This window comes from Schistocerca cancellata, chromosome 5, assembly GCF_023864275.1.
Source record: "Schistocerca cancellata isolate TAMUIC-IGC-003103 chromosome 5, iqSchCanc2.1, whole genome shotgun sequence".
Classification (NCBI taxonomy): domain Eukaryota; kingdom Metazoa; phylum Arthropoda; class Insecta; order Orthoptera; family Acrididae; genus Schistocerca; species Schistocerca cancellata.
The window spans coordinates 300,992,063-301,014,770 of record NC_064630.1 but is presented as its reverse complement, the minus strand read 5'-3'; the positions used below and the strand labels follow the sequence as shown (position 1 = coordinate 301,014,770).

The window sequence follows — 22,708 nt, the reverse complement described above, 5'->3', positions numbered from 1 at the left end:
ATACAGGAGAAAAATAAACTGCAGATGGAAACCCGTGTCCAAAACCGTAGCAACAGATCACTTCATTCATGTGAGACAAGACCTTTCCGCGCAGCAGTTAGCTCCATCTTCTCCTCTGGCGATCGTTTCAATCAGTCGCAATCATTGAATAACAAATAACATTTCGAGACGTTCCACCTACGTTCAATCAACATACAAAGTCACGTTTGCTGCCAAAGGGGTAGCCAAGTGGCAGGCGTCGGCGCCTATAATTTTGACACTCTGCAGTGTCGTTGGATGACGTCTCCGGACATGGGTTCCTATCCTCAATTTGTTTCTCAAGACACCCTCTACAACCCACCGTAGTGTATCTACAATGGATAGCGCACGCTACTAGCGTGACAAGTTGAGAATTGTGTGTATTCGAATAGCGAGGTAGTTAAATCAACTGCTCGCGTTAAGCGGGAGATCCAGGTTCGAGTCTCAGTCCAGCATAATTTTTTACTTTCACAACTGAATTATTTAGATGCACAGTTGCGGCTAGAGTCAGACTCTTCTTTGAAATTTTATATTTACAGCCACTGTATCAAACAACAGTGTGGTGTCTGTTGTGTTGGACAATATACTTTAGTACGAGAAAGAAACGTGCTCCTATCATAGCACAAGAAATGGCGAATATGTTCAGGGAAGAGGGAACTAGCTTTTCGACTTATCTGGCAGTTTCAAGGACATCTTGACGTATTCGCACTTTTTTATTTGTTAATATTAGTACCCATGTCATGCAACATAGCGCACTGTGTCAAGTAATGTAACATGATACGTGATTTCATGTCGTATAACATGACACATTCCATCGTGTCATATAATGCGCCATTTGTCATGTCCTGCAGTATGATACATCGTGTCAAAGTTTAGATGCACCCTCCATTTTCAGATACGTCCTATTGTACGTGCATCGCACGCTGTAGAAGCACATAAATTTGCGTCTATTTGTTCTGACACTCCTCACCACACTTGCAACAGGGTATAGGTTTGGGGGAGAAATAGTCCCCTCGGGGAAAAAAAAATCACCGTCCCACCTTCGCTCAGAAATCAAAAAAATGTTCTAGTGTATCCCCAGGAACAAATCCACCTCCAGAAATTTTATCTCCCCACATAAACGTTTTTAGTTATTAAATTTATGCTCTTCAGCCTCATAATATTATTATGTATTGTTTACTATGGTTGTCGAATATTCTGGATATTGGAAATTTGTGGTAAGGTTTTATGGGACCAAACTGCTGAGGTCATCGGTCCCAAAGCTTACGCACTACTTAATCTAACTTAAACCAACTTACGCCAAGGACAACACACACACCCATGCCCGAGGGAGGACTCGAACCTTCGACGGGGGAAGCGATCCGGACCGTGACAAGAGGCGAATCTTCTGAATTTTGGGCACAGGATACGAGACTTTAGCCTATAAATTGCAAAGTACAGGCGTGTCACCATCTTGCAGCTAAGAGACGTCGCTGCTCTGGGTAAGTAGGGTTAACTCGAAAAAAAGCGCGAATATGTCAAGATGTTTAGTTTTAAATGTCTTTGAAGTAGAAAAGTTAGTTCCTTACTTTTACATCCCTAACTCTGCCCAGAACATATTCCGCCCTTTTTGTGCTATGACAGGAGAATTTTTCATCCTAGTTCCCAACTTTTGTTCTACTATAACTTTGACATTGCACCGGCACGGCTTGGAAACCGACGTAGATGCTTATTGATTCGGGCGACGACTGATCCAATAAAGGTTTTCTTGTTGTCTTTCCAACGGTGTTGTTTATACCGTGGCAACGGATAAAGCTTTCCCATAAGAATGAGACAACCATTAATTATGCTGAATAATCGGCCGGCCAGAGTGGCAGAGCGGTTCTAGGCGCTACAGTCTGGAACCGCGCGACCGCTACGGTCGCAGGTTCGAATCCTGCCTCGGACATGGATGTGTGTGATGTCGTTAGGTTAGTTAGGTTTAAGTAGTTCTAAGTTCTAGGGGACTGGTGACCTCAGAAGTTGCTCCCCATAGTGCTCCGAGCCATTTTTTTGTTGAATAATCGGTGTCTTCTGCCAGTTGTTCGCGTCGTTCCCTACAATATTTTGACGGCTTGACTCACTATCTGCCTTTGTGCAACGTTTGAACCGATTCGTACAAGTTTAAAGTATAGAATCGGCGCACTTCGAAAAGCCTCAGAGGAGCGTGTTTTTTTTTTTTTTATTTTTGCACGCAAAATTCAAACGAAGCAATATTTTTTAGAACGGTTGAAATTTATCTCACAGGTCCAATGTACCAGTGGACAAAATTTGAACCACCAGTCTCGCTCCAATCCGGACTTATTTAAGACCGGCGGTTTTTGCGCGTAAAATCCGAACAGTGAACAAACAAATGGAGCCATTAGCTGAGTATGAATTTGATCCCAATTAAAATCTTTTGCAAAAAGAATTAACCGATTCGCATAATTTGCCTGGGTGCCAGCTCCGGTTCGTTGCTCAGCCCTTGCTTAATATACTGTTACATACCTACAGAATAATAAATGTTCAAATGGCTGTACAAATTGCCGCTGCTAGGGCTAAACCAAAAATACTTTTTACACTATGTTCCTTCTCTCCTCCCACCCCCCTCCCGAAAATAGCGATCCTGCTTGTGGCCTTTTCAGATATATTTGTTAGAGGGGTTTCGGCTCTGTAATGATATATGTAGGCATGCGTATCTCGATAACTTAGGTGTGGATGCACAACAGGGTCCGTGGCTCTTGCAGGAATACAGGACTCGCTACGAGCAAGTAGGTGAATGGACAGCGGACTCTACTACCGCTTAACAAGTTGAGAAATTGCGTCGGACGGGAAGCGTGTCTGGATGGCTGAGACGGTTAAGACAACTGATCGCGTTAAGCTGGAGATCCGGGTGCGGCAAAAACTTTCAACTTCCGCCATCGAACTATTTCGATTCCCGACTGCGACTGGAGCCGATCTCTCCTCTGAAACTAAAAAGTACGTACCTGTCAGACAACGCATTCTGTACAGTGAAGGGTTACTTAGATAACACAGTAGTAGCTTAATAAAAATTGTAGCATAAGTAATAATAACGATAATAAAATACCTATCATTTCACTTAACACTTTCATATTAAGTGTGTTCCTTCTTTCTTCTTCTTTCCTGGAGAAAACTTACTCCCACAGCCACGCAGTGCTTAATACTAACACCCTCTCCTGTTTTAAGCTCAACATCTTACTCATAACAGAGGTATGCTAACTCAGTTTTTCAGGCTAGCAAATGGGAAGCCGCGCCACAGAAAATGGAAACAAGCATCGTCGCTACGGCCCTGACGTTATGTGATAGCATATAATGTTACATTATGAAACGATGTGTGTGTAGTGCACGTAGTTTGTATTGAATGGGAGAGAGAAACGAATAGAAACGAATAAACAGTGGAGCCCTAGCCTTTTACCTTGTTAAACAAGTTCTTTACGAAACTGTATCGTACACTAGCGATAAAAAGATTACGGTAGCCCTTGTATTTTGGAGGGCGGTAACTCCAATTTTTTGAAAGACATCCTGATTTAGGTGACCCGTTTAAAAATGGTTCAAATGGCTCTAAGCACTATGGGACTTAACACCGGAGGTCATCAGTCCCCTAGACTTAGAATTATGTAAACCTAACTAACCTAAAGACATCATACACATTCCATGCCCGGAGCAGGAATCGAACCTGCGACCGTAGCAGCCGCGTAGTTCCGGACTGAAGCGCCTAGAACCGCTCGGCCACCGCGGCCGAGTAGGTGCCCCGTCATTACTTCAGACAGATTCCTACTTTAAGGGCATGTCCGACTACCAGTTCCATCTTTGTCAAACTAGACCTGTGAGTATATAAATGCGTGTGTATAAAAAATTACGATTTTTTGTTGTTTTTAAATTTTAATACCGAGACATTTCCAGTATCCTTGTAAAAGTGTTGTACGGATGAATAAATCTGCTGTTGCTACTACTATTACTACTTCTTGTATTCAGTGGTAGGCCGGTGACAGGCTGGAGTGATAGTCAACTGTCACCGAACACTGAACCAGCGAATCGCAGACCTTGGTTTACAGTCTATATCTCCTATTTAATATAAAAAAAACTGCTTTTGAAATTCAAGGCACACAGGCAAAGAGAATCAGTCTCCCAGCAAGATATCTGGAAATATTAATTGCTTTTCAAAACCGCAGTTACTATAAAAGACATAAAAAGCTGAAGTACCCGTCCCTGATTGGCTGGCTCAAACAAAGGACGTGCGAGCTGTTCAGAAGACATACCAAACGAGAAACCACTTGGGCACTCAACAGCGGACGCGCCACTCTTCTTCCTCGGACTCACCAGCTGGCGGATGAGTTTGACTGTAGTGCTAGATGTTGTGTAGCAGCTATCTTGCTCCAGTGGCGTTGGTTTTCCCTATCCAGAAACAATCAATAGCCTAGCCATCTGCGTGCAAATAATTAATGGAAGATATAAAAAGTGCTTCCAACTCTTTAATTCAAATGTATTGCCCGTGGCGTGTCACAAAATTGTAATAAGCAGTACGGATAATTGCGAGTAGGATTCCGTAGGTTTCCGTAAAACTAAATTATGTATATAGATACTTCATACCTCCCGGGAATCTGGACTGTCGACGATTTTTTCCTGTTATCGATATCGATACAAGCAAGATATATTATTCCTGAAAAAAAGTGAACAGGAGGACGGACAGGTGGATAGCAAATGACCAAAACATTTTTTTTTTCGTGTGATATAATTACAAATTAACAGACTTCGGATATTTTTCCCCTTTTTGTACTGTGAAACCAAGCTACTTGCCAAATTTCATCGTTGTAGGTCGTCGGGATATACCCCATAGTTTTCATGAATGCGTTTGCGAATATACGTAGACGTATGTGGAATAAATGGCCGTATCTTTTGATTGTATTGACTTTCAGTTTTTTCCACCACCAAGGGACGTCAATATTCGACGAAAATTTCAACTTGATAGTCCACCATTTCCAACAGTCGGACGGACAGATGGACACCAAAGTCATCCTATAAGATTTCCGTTGTCACCGACTGAGTTATGGAAACCTAAAAACAGTCTCAACTTTGGCTATTCCGGGTTGGGAACCCGGTGGCGACCTTGACGTTTTTATTTTCGTTTTCGCTGCAGATGCTGTATGCAGAGTATTAAGTGTCATCGTTGTGTAACAAGGCACAGAGGAAAAAGTGTAGGTGGGGGTCAATTGTGTTTGTACAGTACAAAGCAGATCTCGGTCCGCTAGTTTTCGTGAGTTACGGAATCCGTACGCGCAAGCAAAATACAAGAGTAACACTTTAAACCTCAAATGCACACGCTAATGGCATGAGCACAATGTGAAATACAAGAACGTAATACGGGTGCAGGGGCAAAGAAAGGTTTCCAGTGTTTGTAATTCAAAAATTTTGAAATAAAATTAATTACAGTTACTAATCTTATTCTTAAGTGTACTTATCTATCAAATTTGTCAAGAGTAATGATGCTGGCAACTCGCTGCGCGCATGCGCGGGTGGTGAGGTTGGGTTGGGTTGATTTGGTGGAAGAGACCAAACAGCGAGGTTATCGGTCTCATTGGATTAGGGAAGGATGGGGAAGGAAGTCGGCCGTGCCCTTTCAAAGGAACCATCCCAGAATTTGCCTGAAGCGGTTTAGGGAAACCACGGAAAACCTAAATCAGGATGGCCGGACGCGGGATTGAACCGTCGTCCTCCCCAGTGCGCTAACCACTGCGCCACCTCGCTCGGTGCGGGTGGTGAGGGATGACGCGACAAGCCATGAGTGGACAAGGCAATCGAGTAACAGTGGGTGAGATGTGGTTGTCATTTGTGTAACATAATGGTCTGTCGAAGTGGTACTGGAATTAAGAGAATATTCACGAGGTGCAACTACAGCGGAACTGTTAGAGACTTTACACTAGCCAAGATCTGGGCGGCAAAGATAATCTACAGGCCCAGCGTCCAGTGATATCCCTGATCTGGATGGGACTTCGATATCTACACCCTAACTTTGGATATCATTCATAGTGACATTAACACAGATGGATAAATAACTGTGACTGTCGAAGAAATGTTACTGAAACGCCTACTATGCTCATACTATTACAAGATACGAGACACGTATTTGGAAGTCTGTTGGAGCGAAGTGTTACGAAGGGAAGAAAGGACCTTAGATTATTCTCAGATATAATGTGAATCGTCTTGGAGACCTTTTGACTACGTTAACATGCACTCTTATACAGCGACGTGTGATGATACAACCGCTACGACAGAACTCACCGATTTCGTGCTTATCTGCCGATGTAGCCATTTCCTCAGCGTCAAAGTCATCACCAGTATGTTCAGGGACTAAAGACACCTGTAAAGAGAAACACATGTGTCATACGAACAGATGAACACTCATTCTTAGCTAGTGCTAACAATAGGTTTATGCTGTAGATAGAGAAGTTCTAGCACGAAGTTGCTATCATTTTTAAGAATTTTTTTTTGTTTATCCACAAGGAATTCACGTCAGGACTGCGGCTGACAGACAATCATGACGGAGAGTACTGCCGCTGTTTGTCCTGGCTCGTATTGAAAAATCCTTTGACTACAGGGTGGGCACATCACTGCACGGCGTCGGTGCAGGCCATCCTCGGTATGCTTCCGAGAGAAACCTCCGGAGGAAATGGCATCGCATGGACATTTGGAGCAGAATTGCAACCTAGAGAAGCGAGGTAGTTTAATTTTGTCTAATGTAATATTAACGGAGGTAATATTTATTTACTTTATTTCTGCCCATCAAGGTAAATGGTTCAAATGGCTCTGAGCACTATGGGACTTAGCTTCTGAGCTCATCAGTCCCCTAGAACTTAAACTACTTAAACCTAACTAACCTAAGGACATCAAACACATCCATGCCCGAGGCAGGATTCGAACGTGCGATCGTAGCGGTCCCACCAAGGTAACCGAGTACAGTGGCCAGAGACAGCAGCAGTGCACATCTGAGAAATGAAAATGTGTTATCGACTGAAAGGAACTACAGTTTTCCTTCGGTGTAATTCTGTATGGTGTGTTTATCGTAAACTCTGTACTGTATCTTGCACGTTAGACGAGTAATAATTCAGATTTCTTGTTCGTATACTCGTACTGCATCAAACCAGTCTCAGGACTGAAGACCACCACAACAACAACAACGTATTTGTCACTTTACTCAAATACACTCCTGGAAATTGAAATAAGAACACCGTGAATTCATTGTCCCAGGAAGGGGAAACTTTATTGACACATTCCTGGGGTCAGATACATCACATGATCACACTGACAGAACCACAGGCACATAGACACAGGCAACAGAGCATGCACAATGTCGGCACTAGTACAGTGTATATCCACCTTTCGCAGCAATGCAGGCTGCTATTCTCCCATGGAGACGATCGTAGAGATGCTGGATGTAGTCCTGTGGAACGGCTTGCCATGCCATTTTCACCTGGCGCCTCAGTTGGACCAGCGTTCGTGCTGGACGTGCAGACCGCGTGAGACGACGCTTCATCCAGTCCCAAACATGCTCAATGGGGGACAGATCCGGAGATCTTGCTGGCCAGGGTAGTTGACTTACACCTTCTAGAGCACGTTGGGTGGCACGGGATACATGCGGACGTGCATTGTCCTGTTGGAACAGCAAGTTCCCTTGCCGGTCTAGGAATGGTAGAACGATGGGTTCGATGACGGTTTGGATGTACCGGGCACTATTCAGTGTCCCCTCGAGGATCACCAGTGGTGTACGGCCAGTGTAAGAGATCGCTCCCCACACCATGATGCCGGGTGTTGGCCCTGTGTGCCTCGGTCGTATGCAGTCCTGACTGTGGCGCTCACCTGCACGGCGCCAAACACGCATACGACCATCATTGGCACCAAGGCAGAAGCGACTCTCATCGCTGAAGACGACACGTCTCCATTCGTCCCTCCATTCACGCCTGTCGCGACACCACTGGAGGCGGGCTGCACGATGTTGGGGCGTGAGCGGAAGACGGCCTAACGGTGTGCGGGACCGTAGCCCAGCTTCATGGAGACGGTTGCGAATGGTCCTCGCCGATACCCCAGGAGCAACAGTGTCCCTAATTTGCTGGGAAGTGGCGGTGCGGTCCCCTACGGGACTGCGTAGGATCCTACGGTCTTGGCGTGCATCCGTGCGTCGCTGCGGTCCGGTCCCAGGTCGACGGGCACGTGCACCTTCCGCCGACCACTGGCGACAACATCGATGTACTGTGGAGACCTCACGCCCCACGTGTTGAGCAATTCGGCGGTACGTCCACCCGGCCTCCCGCATGCCCACTATACGCCCTCGCTCAAAGTCCGTCAACTGCACATACGGTTCACGTCCACGCTGTCGCGGCATGCTACCAGTGTTAAAGACTGCGATGGAGCTCCGTATGCCACGGCAAACTGGCTGACACTGACGGCGGCGGTGCACAAATGCTGCGCAGCTAGCGCCATTCGACGGCCAACACCTCGGTTCCTGGTGTGTCCGCTGTGCCGTGCGTGTGATCATTGCTTGTACAGCCCTCTCGCAGTGTCCGGAGCAAGTATGGTGGGTCTGACACACCGGTGTCAATGTGTTCTTTTTTCCATTTCCAGGAGTGTAATTCGCATGTTCACCTCTCAGTGCAAAGAAGGCAGTATCTGTGAAAATAGTTGAATTGGATTCAGAGTTGAGAATAACTTGTGAAATACAGGAATTTTAGTTCAAATAGATATTTATTTCAATACATTTTTTATTTCTATGAAATGTGTTATTTGGAGATCAAGTCCGATTTAACAACAGAAAACTATAATTGAAGGAAGTATCTGTTAAATACGACGACTGTTGGTGTTTATCGTAAAATTACGGTAAAGATTTATGACAAGAAATTTTACTGGCCTGGTTAGCTGTCACTTGTGATTTTATTCGGGAGTGGAACAATACAGAAACAGCTTTGCATTTATATTTTCTCGCACATAACCTGTGTAAGATTGCAACCCGACAAAACCTTCGGGGTGGCTCAAACAAAAGGAGGATTAGGAGTCTTCTCGAAATGTTTAAATTACGGCGAAAGGCGTAATTTGAATGATGTGCACGGTATCCGGACTATAACAACCACACAGAGAGACAACCAGGAAGATGGTTCAAATGGCTCTGAGCACTATGGGACTTAACAGCTGAGGTCATCAGTCCCCTAGAACTTAGAACTACCTAAACCTAACTAACCTAAGGACATCACACACATCCACGCCCGAGGCAGGATTCGAACCTGCGACCGTAGCGGTCGCGCGGTTCCAGACTGAAGCGCCTAGAACCGCTCGGCCGCACCGGCCGGCAACCAGGAAGAAATATTGATTGGAAGACTGAGGAGCTGTTCAGACGCCTAATCGGAGAAGGTTTCTCCTCCCCCCCCCCCCTCCCACTCCGTACACAATGGCCACTTTTCAAACGGTGGATGAGAACTCTATCATAAATGTGTATGCTGAGTGTGGGTGAGTTTGTGTTATACATACACGAGTGAATGGTGAAGGTGAGACTCAGTGCCAGCACACAATCTACTTCTCTCGAATGATACCAAAAGGACCGCTTGGATTAACTACCTGTCCGAAGTACGGATCACCATACACTGAGTCACAAGCCCTCACTACGTGAGACACTGTAGAGAGCTTTGGACTTTAATCCTGGGTATGGGCGCGAAGCCTGGGGATCAGGAACTTCACACAACCTGTCCTTCCTTCGCCGGCCAAATACTAGCGGCGAAAATTTCTTCCACTACCGGGATTTGAACCGGATATCTCAGAGTCGAGTGCAACCACACAGGGATGCGTTAGTTCAAATGGTTCAAATGGCTCTGAGCACTATGGGACTTAACATCTGTGGTCATCAGTCCCCTAGAACTTAGAACTACTTAAAACTAACTAACCTAAGGACATCACACACATCCATGCCCGAGGCAGGATTCGAACCTGCGACCGCAGCAGTAACGCGGTTACGGACTGAAGCGCCTAGAACCGCTCGGCCACAACGGCCGGTGTGCGTTAGTGACATCGGCTACTGGCGCGGATTGGCCGTAACGATGCCCATGGTTATTTATCAGTTCTGTGTGCCATTATTGCGGTCCTCGCTTCCATTGGGCTAAACCTCTGACTGTTTAAGACAAGTAACATCCAGAGGCAATTACAAAGATGAACTGTCCCACAAAGACCACAGTTTTGGACGCTACTGAAAGATTTCTGGGACGACGAAGTACAATTTGTCAGCAACGACATCCAAGCTATGTGTCCGCCTGGGAGAATTATTGTGGCAGCAGTAGTTCAACATTGCTATCTCGTTCATCGAGAACGTCGTACTGTTCATCTAAAAGAAAACGGCATATGTTATTGCTCATGCTCATGTCCAAGATCAATGACCACCAAGTTGATTGATGTGGCGGGAGTAACAGATCGCGAGTTAGCCTGATCTCTTAACGTTAGTAAGTACATACCTACCGAAAGTGTTCAGAATATCTCCGATGAACTCGATATCGCGACACATTCACCTTTAACGTGACTGCCTGGCTGCACTTAACCTACTACAAAATGATCAGGGACCTGTCTGTTGACAACTGTGCACCCGGAACATGTAGTGCAGGTGTAACGACCTTAAGAGCCAAATTTTCTAGAAAGATTTTACAAGACATTAACTGCAGTTTTGAGCTTGGCATGATTGAAATCGAAGATATCGGCATATAAAAACTGGTCCTATTTTTAGGAGAACTTCGATCATTCAAGTTGAGAATAGCAGGCAGAAACTATCCAGTTAAATGCATTTCGGAAAAAAGAACAAAAGAACCGGAATGGGCTATACATACTCAGCGAAAATTGTGCTCTGTTTACAATAAAAACTGTGTAAAATAATCTGCATTTCTGGATAATACCAGTGTGTATGGCACGAATGTGCGCTCGCCCACTGTCTAATCATATGGGAGATAAAGCCGGCAAGGTCCGCGCGGAGAGCACAGAGGTGTTTGCTGTTGCGCCACTCTGATGACTTTGGCACGGCTTCTGTCGATTTTGTGTTTGTTGTTATTGGCATTCCTCCGGTCGACCTTCAGACCGCAGACTACTATAGTGTCAACCAAATCTGAAATCAGCCATCAAAGCTTCAAGCTGAAGGCTGACGTTGACTGATTTATGAGTGACAGTACTAAATTGGTAGCTGGACGAATGATTCGGAGAAACGAAAAAAATGGAGTTGACGGCGGAACTGTGAAACTGTACTAAAGCAAGAACAGTAAGCTGATCCATTTTTCTAGCACAGTGTTTTCCAAATGAAACATGGGAGCTTTCCTGAATACTATTCCAAATGGCTAAGCACGACACCTACGGTTGTAAAGAAGCAGAAATCCCAGGAAATGCTGAGTGCGCGCGCAAGTGTGTGTGTGTATGTGTGTGTGTGTGTGTGTGGTTTTCTTGACTATGGGCGTTTTCCTCATACTGTTGAGAAAGTAATATATACATAAATGGTAGGAACGATATGACAAAACCCACAGACTACTCAGATGGCGATGTCGAAGTTCTTGGTCACACCAGTACCCACTGAACGACAGTTTTACGCATTTAAATACAGCAGAAGAGGAGAGGTGAACACTTCTGTATCTTTATCTGGCACTTATAATGAAAACCCAATGGGTTACTTCTCAGTGATTAAATGTTGAACTGTCCAGCATTAAATACAGGCTGTGAAAATGTTTAAGAGTAATTTCGTTGTAGCAGGATAATTTGTGTTAACGTTTATTTAACTTAATACGACAATACGGTCTGATCAGGAAAGAATTATTGAAGAAGTAAATGAAGTTTACTCCAATATCAGTCTTCCTCTACATTTTTTGTCCTCTACAGCTTCCTCCAGTACCATGAAAGTTATTCCCTGATGTCTTAACGTCCAGTTTCTTCTTCTTGTCAGTATTTTGCAAATGTTCCATTCTTCGGCGATTCCACGGAGAACCTCCTCATTTCTTACCTTATCAGTCCACCCAATTTTCAACATTCTTCTGTAGCATCACATCTGAAACGCTTCCATTCTCTTCTTTTTCGGTTTTCCTACAGTTCATGTTCACTACCGTACAATGCAGTGCTCCAAACGTACATTCTCAGAAATTTCTTCGTCAAATGAAGGCCTTTGTTTGATACCAATTCACGTCCGTCTTTGCCTGCGCCAGTCTGCTTTTTATGTCTTTGATTCGCCCGTCATGAGTTATTTTTCTTCTAAGGCAGCAGACTCCCTTAACTTCGTCTACTTTGTGATCACCATGTGGTGGAAGTTACAGCTTATGAAACGAATGTATGATCATCATCTTCCTCACATAGTCACCCAAACACACATACTTTGCTCCATGCATCTATGATATTAAAATTGAGAGAGAAACGTACATCGTGTATGATTAAATATCTCATTAAAATGCCTCTTACTAATTGTACGTCGTTCCCGCAATAACCAAAATTGGTCTCATTGTTGATTTCATCACTTTAAATGAAGTAATTGAAAGTTCGACATCGCAATAACTATGTAACGGCTGCTACACAACTGTAAAGGCCACACATTATTATTATTATTATTAATATTAATAATATTAGTGGCAGTGGTCTTCCAGTTTGTCAGTTCAGAAGTAAGGAGTTCAGCAGTCAAATGATTTACAAACAGTAAGTATAGTGCACACAATTTTACTTGATTGATTTTAAATAGATCAGAGTAGATTAGATTCAGTTGCTGGGTACGGATGAAGCAAGTGCCGCTAGGGAGAGGAATGGTGCAATGTCGAAAGTTAGCGTTTTTTCCAGAGAAGGATTTGTGTGATTACGAACTGTTATTGACTCATCAGATCGTAGTTTAATAGAACACCTAAAAAACCAAATATCATCTTTCGTCATTTTAAAAATAAAAGTATTCAAAGAAAATTATTTTTCATTCTGAAGTTTACTTAAGCGCTAATGTTGCTGACGGTGGGGGAATGAGGGTGGGAGCTAGCTAATATCTGATTGGTAATGGTCTCAGAAAGGTAGGAAACCACTGTTTTAGATAATTGGGGATGGCCTTACTGTCATGACTGAGAAGAAGAGGTGAGGGGGGGGGGGAGGGGTAGGCGTAAAAGTGTTACGAGTCTAGGGTCATTTTGTGAACAGTGCCCAGCAGTATTTAAACAACCTGGCGTTTGGTGTAAAAGCGCCAGATGGCAGAATATTTTGTACACTCCTCACTAAATGTATGTTAGTAATGTTCACCTGGCGGTTTTATCTGCTACTGGTGTCGCGCGTTCGCATAGAGTAGGTTGGGGAGACGATTAGTTTGAATTGGTGGCTCTGGTAAAGGCTCCTTGAGCTCTCGTGTGATGCTCATATCAGCTTGATTATGAATGTGGTACTTAAGAGGGCATTTTTTTTTTCAATCTCTGATAGGTTGCGAAATTAAAACCACAGTGAAAATCTGTTAAGGTTTTGCGCAGTATGTCTGGTACGGCCGTCTAAAGACACGTAGCACTTCTCAGTGTCTCGCGTTAAGTGGAGTGCCTGCTGACAGGTTTCACCTGATTTCACGCAGCCCGCATGACGTAACTTCATGACAATACATCGTTTTCGATGGGAAGTGTTTGATCACGCACCATACACCTCGGACTTGGCTCCCTATGATTTTCATCTCTTCGCTCACATGAATCGCTGGCTATGAATACAGCGTTTTGGCACAGACAATGAGCTACAGACCAGCATACGGAACTAGGGTAAATCACAAGCGACTAATTATATGACGAGGGTACTGGAAAGTTGGTACCACGCTACGACAAATGTCTAAGTCGGAGCGGCGACTATGTAGAGAAATAGCCGGACGGTGTAGCTAAATGTTGCAAGCAAAACATTTTTGATTTTCACCGTGGTTTCCATTTCGAGACTGAGCGGAGGTTAAAAATAAATAAAATAAAAAGTAGGCCTCGTATGTGCACCAGCTTAATTGGCGGACACTTCACCTCAATAATAGTCTATAGTCTGTTTTTACCAGAAGAGTTTGGGTCTTATTTGTTGGCCAAGGAACCTCTAGCCTGGCATATAGTTTCATAGTGTACGAACCTGCCACCAGAGCGGAAGGGCAGAGATTGCACAGTCAAATCGAGGCAGGTGGGTTTTACAGGCTGCATTGTCGCTGAACGCGAGGACTTAGTGTATCAAACAGGTGGGACATGCGTTGGTACCTGTGTGTCCCCGCAGGAGTCAGGCAAACCTGCACTCATCGGTGAAGAGAACTTGAGGCCACTGAAGCAGGTTCCACTCTAGGTGATCCCTGTCCAACCTTAAGCGAACACGATTGTGCTGCGTGCTTTACACTGTTCACAGTGCATGCTCATAGGTTACATGGACTGTAAGGAGACTACTGTGTCCTGCCTGGGTCGGCACAGACTTCTCAGTTGCCAAAAAGTAAGCGGAAAAAAACAGTGCGCAGTTGAGCTACATTCTCTTGAGGTTATCTACGACTCATAATTAGTTTTTATGCTCGGTTATGCAAGTGCTGTTGAACTCATGGACCATTACGAGATAGATCTTCAGTGCCTTATGTCTCGTGATAGTGACTGAATGTTCGAACGACGTCGCTGTGGTACACGCCAAACCATTGGGACCGAGCGAGGTGGCGCAGTGGTTAGCATACTAGACTCGCATTCGGGAGGACGACATTTCAAACCCGCGTCCGGCCATTCTGATTTAGGTTTTCCGTGATTTCCCTCAATCGCTTCAGACAAATGCCGGGATGGTTCGTTTTAAAGGGCACGGCCGACTTCCCTATCCATCCCTAATCCACTAGGACCTCGTTGTTTGGTCCCCTCTCCAAAATCTACAAACTAATCAAACCAGAGGGGAGCTTACCGTGCTTACAACACACCTTCACATAAAGTAACAATATCGCACGGATTAAACTTTAAACACCTTCAGAGGCATGTTGACAGTGTACAGAAGCCATATTATCTCGTTAGGAATTTCAGACAGAGAGCTCTCTAATAAACTGCACTTTTATTCATTGCGTAGGCGATTTTATGCAATGAAATGATTATTTAGAAGAAAGTTTCTGATAACAAATCGCAAACTACGCATGTCATGAGGATGGTGGAAAACTTTACTTCTAGTAACTTACGTTGTTTGATCATCAGCTGGGCACCTATTAGTGGACATTAATATGGTGTGTGTCCATCCTTCGACATTATGACGGCTTCAGCTCTGATGGAAACACTTTCAGTGAGTTATCTGAATGTCTGTGGAGGAACGGCAGCCCATTTTTCCGCAAGAGCAGAAACCACAGAAGGTAGTAATGGGTGACGTTGGGGTCTGGAGGGAGCTCGACATTGTAATTTATCTCAAAGGTGCCTCATTGGGTTCAGGTCGAATCTCTGTGGAGAACAGTTCATATGACGAATGTTATTGTCCATTAACCATTGACTCACAGATGCTGCTTTAGGGCAGGGTGCATTGTCGTGCTGACACAAGCAATCATAGTCTCCGAATTGTTTCTCTATTCTACGCAATACACAACGCTATAAATTTATTCATAGCCTTCCGTGTTTAGCGTTTTCGTAATCTGAATAAGGCGACCACACCAAAACTATAAAAAAGTCTCCATACCTGAATACCACCTCCTCAATGTCTCACTGTTGGCACTACACGTGATGGCAGGTAACGTTCTCCAGGCATTCGCCAAACTCAAACCCTTCCAACGGTGTAGCGTGATTCATCCTCCAAATCGCTCGTCTTCAGTTATTCAGTGTCGCTTAGCAGTAACTAGAGAAAAGTGTGGCGTTGAGGAGTTGTTCGACCACTGTACCCCATTATTTTTAAGTCCCTACGCACCGTCCTTGTGCTATCTGGACTAAAGAGAGCAGCTTGGAATTCAAGAGTAAGTAATTCCGCTGATTCTTCTCCCTTCCGCAATATTCGACAGTCCTGTTCGTCAGTATATGTGGTCTGTCTGTTTTTGACTTATCTGTGGTCGTTCCTTCGTGTTTCCACTGCACAATCACGTCGTTAATAGTCGACTTGGACATCTTTACAAGGGTTGAAGTGTCCCAGATGGATTTCTGCTTCAGGTGGCATCCAAAGACTAGTCCACGATCGAATTTACTGAGCTCTGCTGGTGGACCCATTCTCCCATTTTGCTGTCAATGATTCCCTACTGACAACACATTCCTTGCTGGCGGGTGCATATCTCGTGGCATTTAGTAGTCAATTCTGCATTGCATTGGGGTGTCCGGCTAATTTGGATCATATAGTGTTTATACAAAGACATTCGACGATACATGGACGAGTTTCACGTGTCGTGTATACAGCTCTCTCATTGGGTCTGCCTCTATCTCTCATGCCGCTACAGAAGCCGCCGACTTTGAAAAGGATATTGCCATTAGAAAATAGAATTTTCTTATTTTTCCCCAATACATGTTTACTGAATGTTTAACATCATCGTTGTGTTCCCTTTATTTTTATTTAATACCACATACTTTGTCCACGTAGCTGTCTGATATCTACAGTGAGGCTGCATCTGATATTTCGCATTTCTACAGTTTCCACGTTGTCACGACTGTGTGAAGCTGTAGCCACAAACACTGTAGATAAGAGACAGCTACCTGGACAACAAACTGTACCATTAATAAACAGAGAACCCACTGATGATTGTAGTTAGTTAGTTACAAGTTCCATTGATCAATCTCACGGTAACCGTTATGATGTGGAGCGTGTCAAGTGCATAAGAAATGTACACATAAACGTAAGTTTTTTTTGTTTTTTTAGAAAAAGCTTAAAATTTTTATTACCTACCCCATTCCCTTAAATGGCACAAAATGCATATATTATACCTATAGATTTATTTATTCCTATTCAAGAATTCATCTATGGTATAGAAGGAATTGTCAATGAGATATGATTTCAATTTATTTTTAAAACTGTTACAGCTGTCTGTCAGATATTTTATTTCATCCAGTAATTTACTGAACATTTTTACAGCAGCATATTTTACCTCTTTCTGTGTCAAAGATAGGTTAAGTAGAGGACAGTGTAAGTTCTCCTTTCTTCTGGTGTTATAATCACGAATGTCACTGTTGTTTTTAAACTGGTCCATGTTGTTGAAAACAAATTTCATTACTGAGTAAATGTACCGTGAGGCTGTTGTAAGAAATCCTAAGCTTTTAAAGAGATGCCTACATGATGAGCGACTATGAGCCCCACACATTCGTCTAACCACTTTCTTTTGAGCAGTGAATACTTTTTGCCTAAGTGTTGAGTTACCCCAAAATATTATTCCGTATGACATTAGAGAGTGAAGGTATACAAAGTATGTTAGCTTGCTAATTTCTATATCTTCAAAATTATCAGTTATTCTGACTGCAAAAGTTGCTGAACCTACTCGCTTTAGGGGATCCAAAATATGAATTTCCCAATTAAGATTCTCATCTATATGTACACCCAAGAACTTAGTATGCTCTACCCTGGCTACTGACTTCCGTTTTTATGTCATATTTACTGAAGAAACTGTACTCCTTGCAGTAGAAAATTGGATGTACTGTGCTTTTGTAAAGTTCAGAGCAAGCCCATTCGCAGAAAACCAATCAATAACTTTTCAAAAGACATTATTTGTATCATTTTCTATTGGACTTTCTTTTACTGGATTAATAAATACGCTTGTATCATCAGCAAACAGTGTCATTTTAGCTTCTTGTTTCAGATAAGAAGGGAGGTCATTCACATATACTAAGAACAGAAGGGGACCCATGATCGAATACTGTGGAACAACTAATGTAATTTCACCTTAGTTAGATGAAGTGGGAGACTTCCTTAAATCACTTAACCCATAAAAAGAAACTTTTTGCTTCCTGTTCTGTAGGTATGGCTTAAACCACTCGTATGCTGTTCCATTTGCACCATAGAATTGTAAAGCTTGACAAACACGTACGTAGGAAAACACTAAGGAAGTTGTGTTTTGCTGAAGACAGAATCCTTTTCAAAACATATTTACTGAAAGACAGACATGGTCACAAAAAGTGAGTTTTGACCTTACAATGAATGTTTCATCCCTTAGAATAGTGTTTGTGATAATGAATCACCCTAATCGTGGGATACAGCAAAAGTAGTTTCCCAATAAAGCATACACTTCTTGCTTGAGATATGGCAAAAATATGTTTTCGAGTACTACATGCACCTGTTGCGAATATTTCTCTACCATATGCCAGTACTGTGTAGAACGTAATGCGTAGTTTGCATTAAAGTATTTGACTTGATAAATATGAGGACGTCAGATTGTATTTTAGTGCAATCCATGTTTTCCCGGTGATAGTAAAAATCACAATAATTGTTGAAGAAGTATGCGTCACCTGTTTTTACAAGAGCAGCTGGGATTTACCAGTATTGTTTTCCGCGATGGAATTTTTTCAGCCTCAGCTCGTCCGTGATTGCATGATACGTAGGCCGAGATAAACATCTTATTATCGGTTCGCTCCCGTTCTCGAGGGCTGGCTAGAATAAGGGCGAGAGATTGCTATTTCTGGACATTAGCGCAGTCGTGTCTGGGCAGAAGGTGGACGCGACTATTAATAGCGCGGCTAGAGAATCTGCGCGGCCGATCGATGCAACCCGCCCGGCTAAAATAGAACGGAGCTGCGACCTAGTGCGAGGCTTGCGGGCACCCCGCGCCACCCCTAGCAAGTACCCCAAGTCCGCTTCGCTGCTCGCCAGCACGTGCTCGTTTGTATCAGAGCTGTCACGCTCTTGACACGTGCTACCGTGTGATTCCCGTCAGCTGCCGTGGTCAGTATCTGCACGAGGTAAACAGATGTTCTCGCAAAAATCGCTCGTGTGTAGTCTGATTAAAATTAGTTGGCATCTGACGCCTGAGGTCGAAAACTGGGACGTTTTCGTGACACACGCTGATGAGCCATAACATCACCAGCTGCTCAATAGCGCATTGGTCTACGTTCAGAACTTAATACAGCAGGCCGGCCGGAGTGGCCGAGCGGTTCTAGGCGCTACAGTCTGGAACCGCGAGACCGCTGCGGTCGCAGGTTCGAATCCTGCCTCGGGCATGGATGTGTGTGATGTCCTTAGGTTGGTTGGGTTTAAGTAGTTCTAAGTTCTAGGGGACTGATGACCTCAGAAGTTAAGTCCCATAGTGCTCAGAGCCATTTGAACAATTAATACAGCAGCGATTCTGGGTGGCATAGATTCGACAAGTCCTTTACAGGTTTCTGGAGGTATGTGGTACAAAGATGTCAACGCAGATCTCATAAAAATTCCGTAAATTGCGAGCCGGTGGTTTGTGTTCGCGGAGCCGGCATCCGGTAGCGTCCCAGATGTGTCGGTGTCAGACCAGGTGAACGTGTTGCCCAAGGCATCAGCATCAGTTATCTGTAATGATCTTCAAATCATTGTAGCACAGTTCCGATCTTGCGAAGGGGACAGTTATCCTGCGGGAAGAAGCGTGGATAGATGCAAGTAGTCCGCAATAACGTTCACGTATTCCACAGTTGTCATGGTGTGTTCGACTACTACCACAGGTCCCCTGGAAGCCCATGAGAATGTGCCCCATACCACAATACTGCTCCCACCAGTCAGTGCCTGTGGTGTGGTGCATTTTCGAGCACCCGTTTGCCTGGATGCCAGTGCGTCCAGACACGACCATTGATCTGGTGTAACAAGAAACGTGATTCATCTGAGCAAGTGGTCTGTTTCCATTGATACGTGGTTCAATCTCGGTGATCTAGTACTCTTGCAATCGTGCACTGGGTCAGCACGATAAGTTGAGGTCGTCTGCTGCAAAGCACAGGATGCTAAGCGGGTGTGAACACAGTGATTGGTGATCTTCCATCCTTATCTCCCCCTTCTCTTCTCCTTCTTCATATTTCTAGGTCAACTACCTTCCGTATAAACGCAAGTCTGTTATCCTATTTGTTGTCTGCCAGATAAGGATGTTTGTTTGGAATCCTTATCGCCGTAATTTATTACCCAATCGGGGTGGATTGGTTGGTGGGCAGAAAAGGGTGTTTGTTTAGGATCCTTATCGTCAAAGTTTATTACCCAATTAGGATAATTTATGACCCTGCTGTCACCTTTGTCCTTATCACTGGCTGAATTAGGAAATTTATTACCCTACTAGGATAATTTATTCTCTTGTTATCCTTATAGCCAGGGTAACTTATTATCCTTTCTCCTTCCCCCTCCCTTCTCCTGTCCCTCTCCCACTCCCCAGTTCACTACCCAAGGGCAGTTATCCTGCTGGTTCGCTGAAGGTCGAGATGGCTGTCTCAATTATTGTCACAATGGCAGTTACGCAAATTGTGGTATAAGACCATGTTAAAGGAATTTTCCCCACCCTATCATGTCACAATGGACGTAACCCAGTTTGAAATCACGAAAATTTATATATATATATATATATATTTTTACTGGTTTCAGACAGTTAGTGCTCGTCTTCAGAAGACTGTACGGAAAAATACTGTATACCACAAATAAGTACAAGATATATATATATCCAAGTGAGACAGCTTGGTTAACATATTTTTAACAGTTAAAATATGTTAACCAAGCTGTCTCACTTGGATATATATATCCAAGTGATAGCTTGGTTAACATATTTTTAACAGTTGCGTTTATTTAAAGAGTTAGAGAAGTTTATGGGTCCCTCCAAATATGTGCATAACAGCACTATGTTAAAAAACACCCTACAGGCCACATAAGACGTTGGTGGCGCTGTACTATGATTAGATAGCTTGTTTGACATGTTTTAAGCATTTCGGAACATTTTTAACAGGTCGCACCTTTTAAGAGGTACGTGTGTAGTGTATCTAATTGTCAGAACATGTACATGTCGCTGGAGTTCTTACAACTGCGTTTTTTTTTATCGGTCGTGCTGTACCGCGAGGACCAGGAAGGCTACGCTTGTTTTAAACAGTTACATATTGATTTAGCATCTGTAAGAGTAATTATTGAAAAACTCTGCAGCCAGACACACAAAAGAACCTTGTTCATGATTACAGAAAAATATACCACAAATAACTACAAGCTAGATAAAATATTAAAATTTAAGAAGTATAAAAATTTAAAGATAAAGAGATGGCACATTATCTTTAAATTTTTATACTTCTTAAATTTTAATATTCTTGTCAATCTTGTACTTATTTGTGGTATACAGTATTTTTCCGTACAGTCTTCTGAAGACGAGCACTAACTGTCTGAAACCAGTAAAAAAAAATTTCTATTGTGCAATTAGTTGCTGAGTTTTTCAGCATTTTACATACTGCATGGTCCGTTTATTTAAACACATAGAAACGTTTGTAACACATGATAGGCCTCGCGCATAGCAGTAATTTTGTTTACAAAGATGCTGCACGTGACAGGCTCAGTCGCGCAATACATCGTTGGCCATGCGAGATAACGCATGTTGCTGTCCTCCACCATGCTCTTGTCACTATGAACGCTGCTCTGTGATGCGAGGGAAGGAATCCAGACTGTGCCAGCACCATGCCCAGTTCAGCCCCACCGCTACACTGCCTTGGCAGAAAACTGCGACACCCATCCCAACCCGAACCTCACATCAGCACTGAACTTTTTGCCTCAAAGCTAAGACGATGTTTTGGTAAATAACACAGACAATTTACGCGGTGTAATAACTTTGTTTCACTTTGCTACAAAGATCAAATTAATCTCGTCAAGTGTACTTAACGCTTAAGTTAGATCAGCTGTGGTGCCATGTGTGTTTTGTAATGTTCTACAAAAAAATTATGTATTTTGATAAATAATACGATTGATGATTTCTTTAATGCATGGTACAAAGATAAAACTAAGTTGGTCAACAAGTGTTGCTTAACTTGTAAGTTATACCAGTATTGCCAATATGTGATCTTTGTATGTTCCCCTTTTACTGCTACAGAAAAGGAGGAGGAGATGGACAGAGAGGGGTAAAGTGAGGTGTAGGAGGCAGGTGGAAGATGGACTGGGAGAGTGGGCAAGTGGAAAAGGAAGAGTGGGAGAAGGAGTTAGAGGGAGGGGAGATGGTGAAAGAGATGGGGGAATAGATGGACTGAGAGAGGGGGGAGGTGGAGAAAGAGTTGGGGAACAGATGGACTAACAGTGTGGGGAGGGGGGGACAAGGAGAGGAGAAGGAGGAGACTGCCAAAGAGAGGGAGGAAGGAGGGAATGGACAGAGAGATCCGGAGAGGAAGAAGTGAACAGAGTGGTGGGAAGGAGCAGATGGATAGAGAGAGGGAGAGGAGGACATGAAAAGAGAGACAGGGAAGGAGGTGATGGAAAGAGAAAGGGAAGAGGAACGGACGGCAAGACAGGGGAAGAAAGCGAAGATATGTGTAATACATGAAGGCCCCAGCTACAAACAAGGGTAAATAACTGACGACGAGAAAGTTATTGCATGTAAAACATAGTACGTGATGTGCTTTAGTCATGTTAGTTCAAAGTTCCATGGTAAACCGAGAAATGGCAGCTATATTTCTAATTTCAGATTTTTCACCAATGGCAACTTCGGCAGGATGTTTGCAAGTAAGCAGTAATACGATGGAAGTGCCAAAACATGGCAACTAATAGTAGTAATGTGCGTGGGGTTCGTCGGAAAATGATTTTCAGGGACGATTTTTACAAATCCGAGAATATGTTGATAACTACGAGT

The 22,708-nt window shown here is 43.6% G+C and overlaps 1 protein-coding gene across 5 annotated transcripts in view; it reads right to left on the bottom strand.

Annotated features, from left to right (window-relative positions):
- Positions 1-22,708, bottom strand: part of LOC126187981 (ras guanyl-releasing protein 3-like) — a 437,195-nt gene that overhangs the window by 202,545 nt on the left and 211,942 nt on the right. For all 5 annotated transcript variants that reach the window (XM_049929381.1, XM_049929382.1, XM_049929384.1 and 2 more), the window contains one exon: positions 6,316-6,394. In XM_049929381.1, the coding sequence (XP_049785338.1) occupies positions 6,316-6,394 (79 nt within the window). The remainder of the gene's footprint in view (positions 1-6,315; positions 6,395-22,708) is intronic.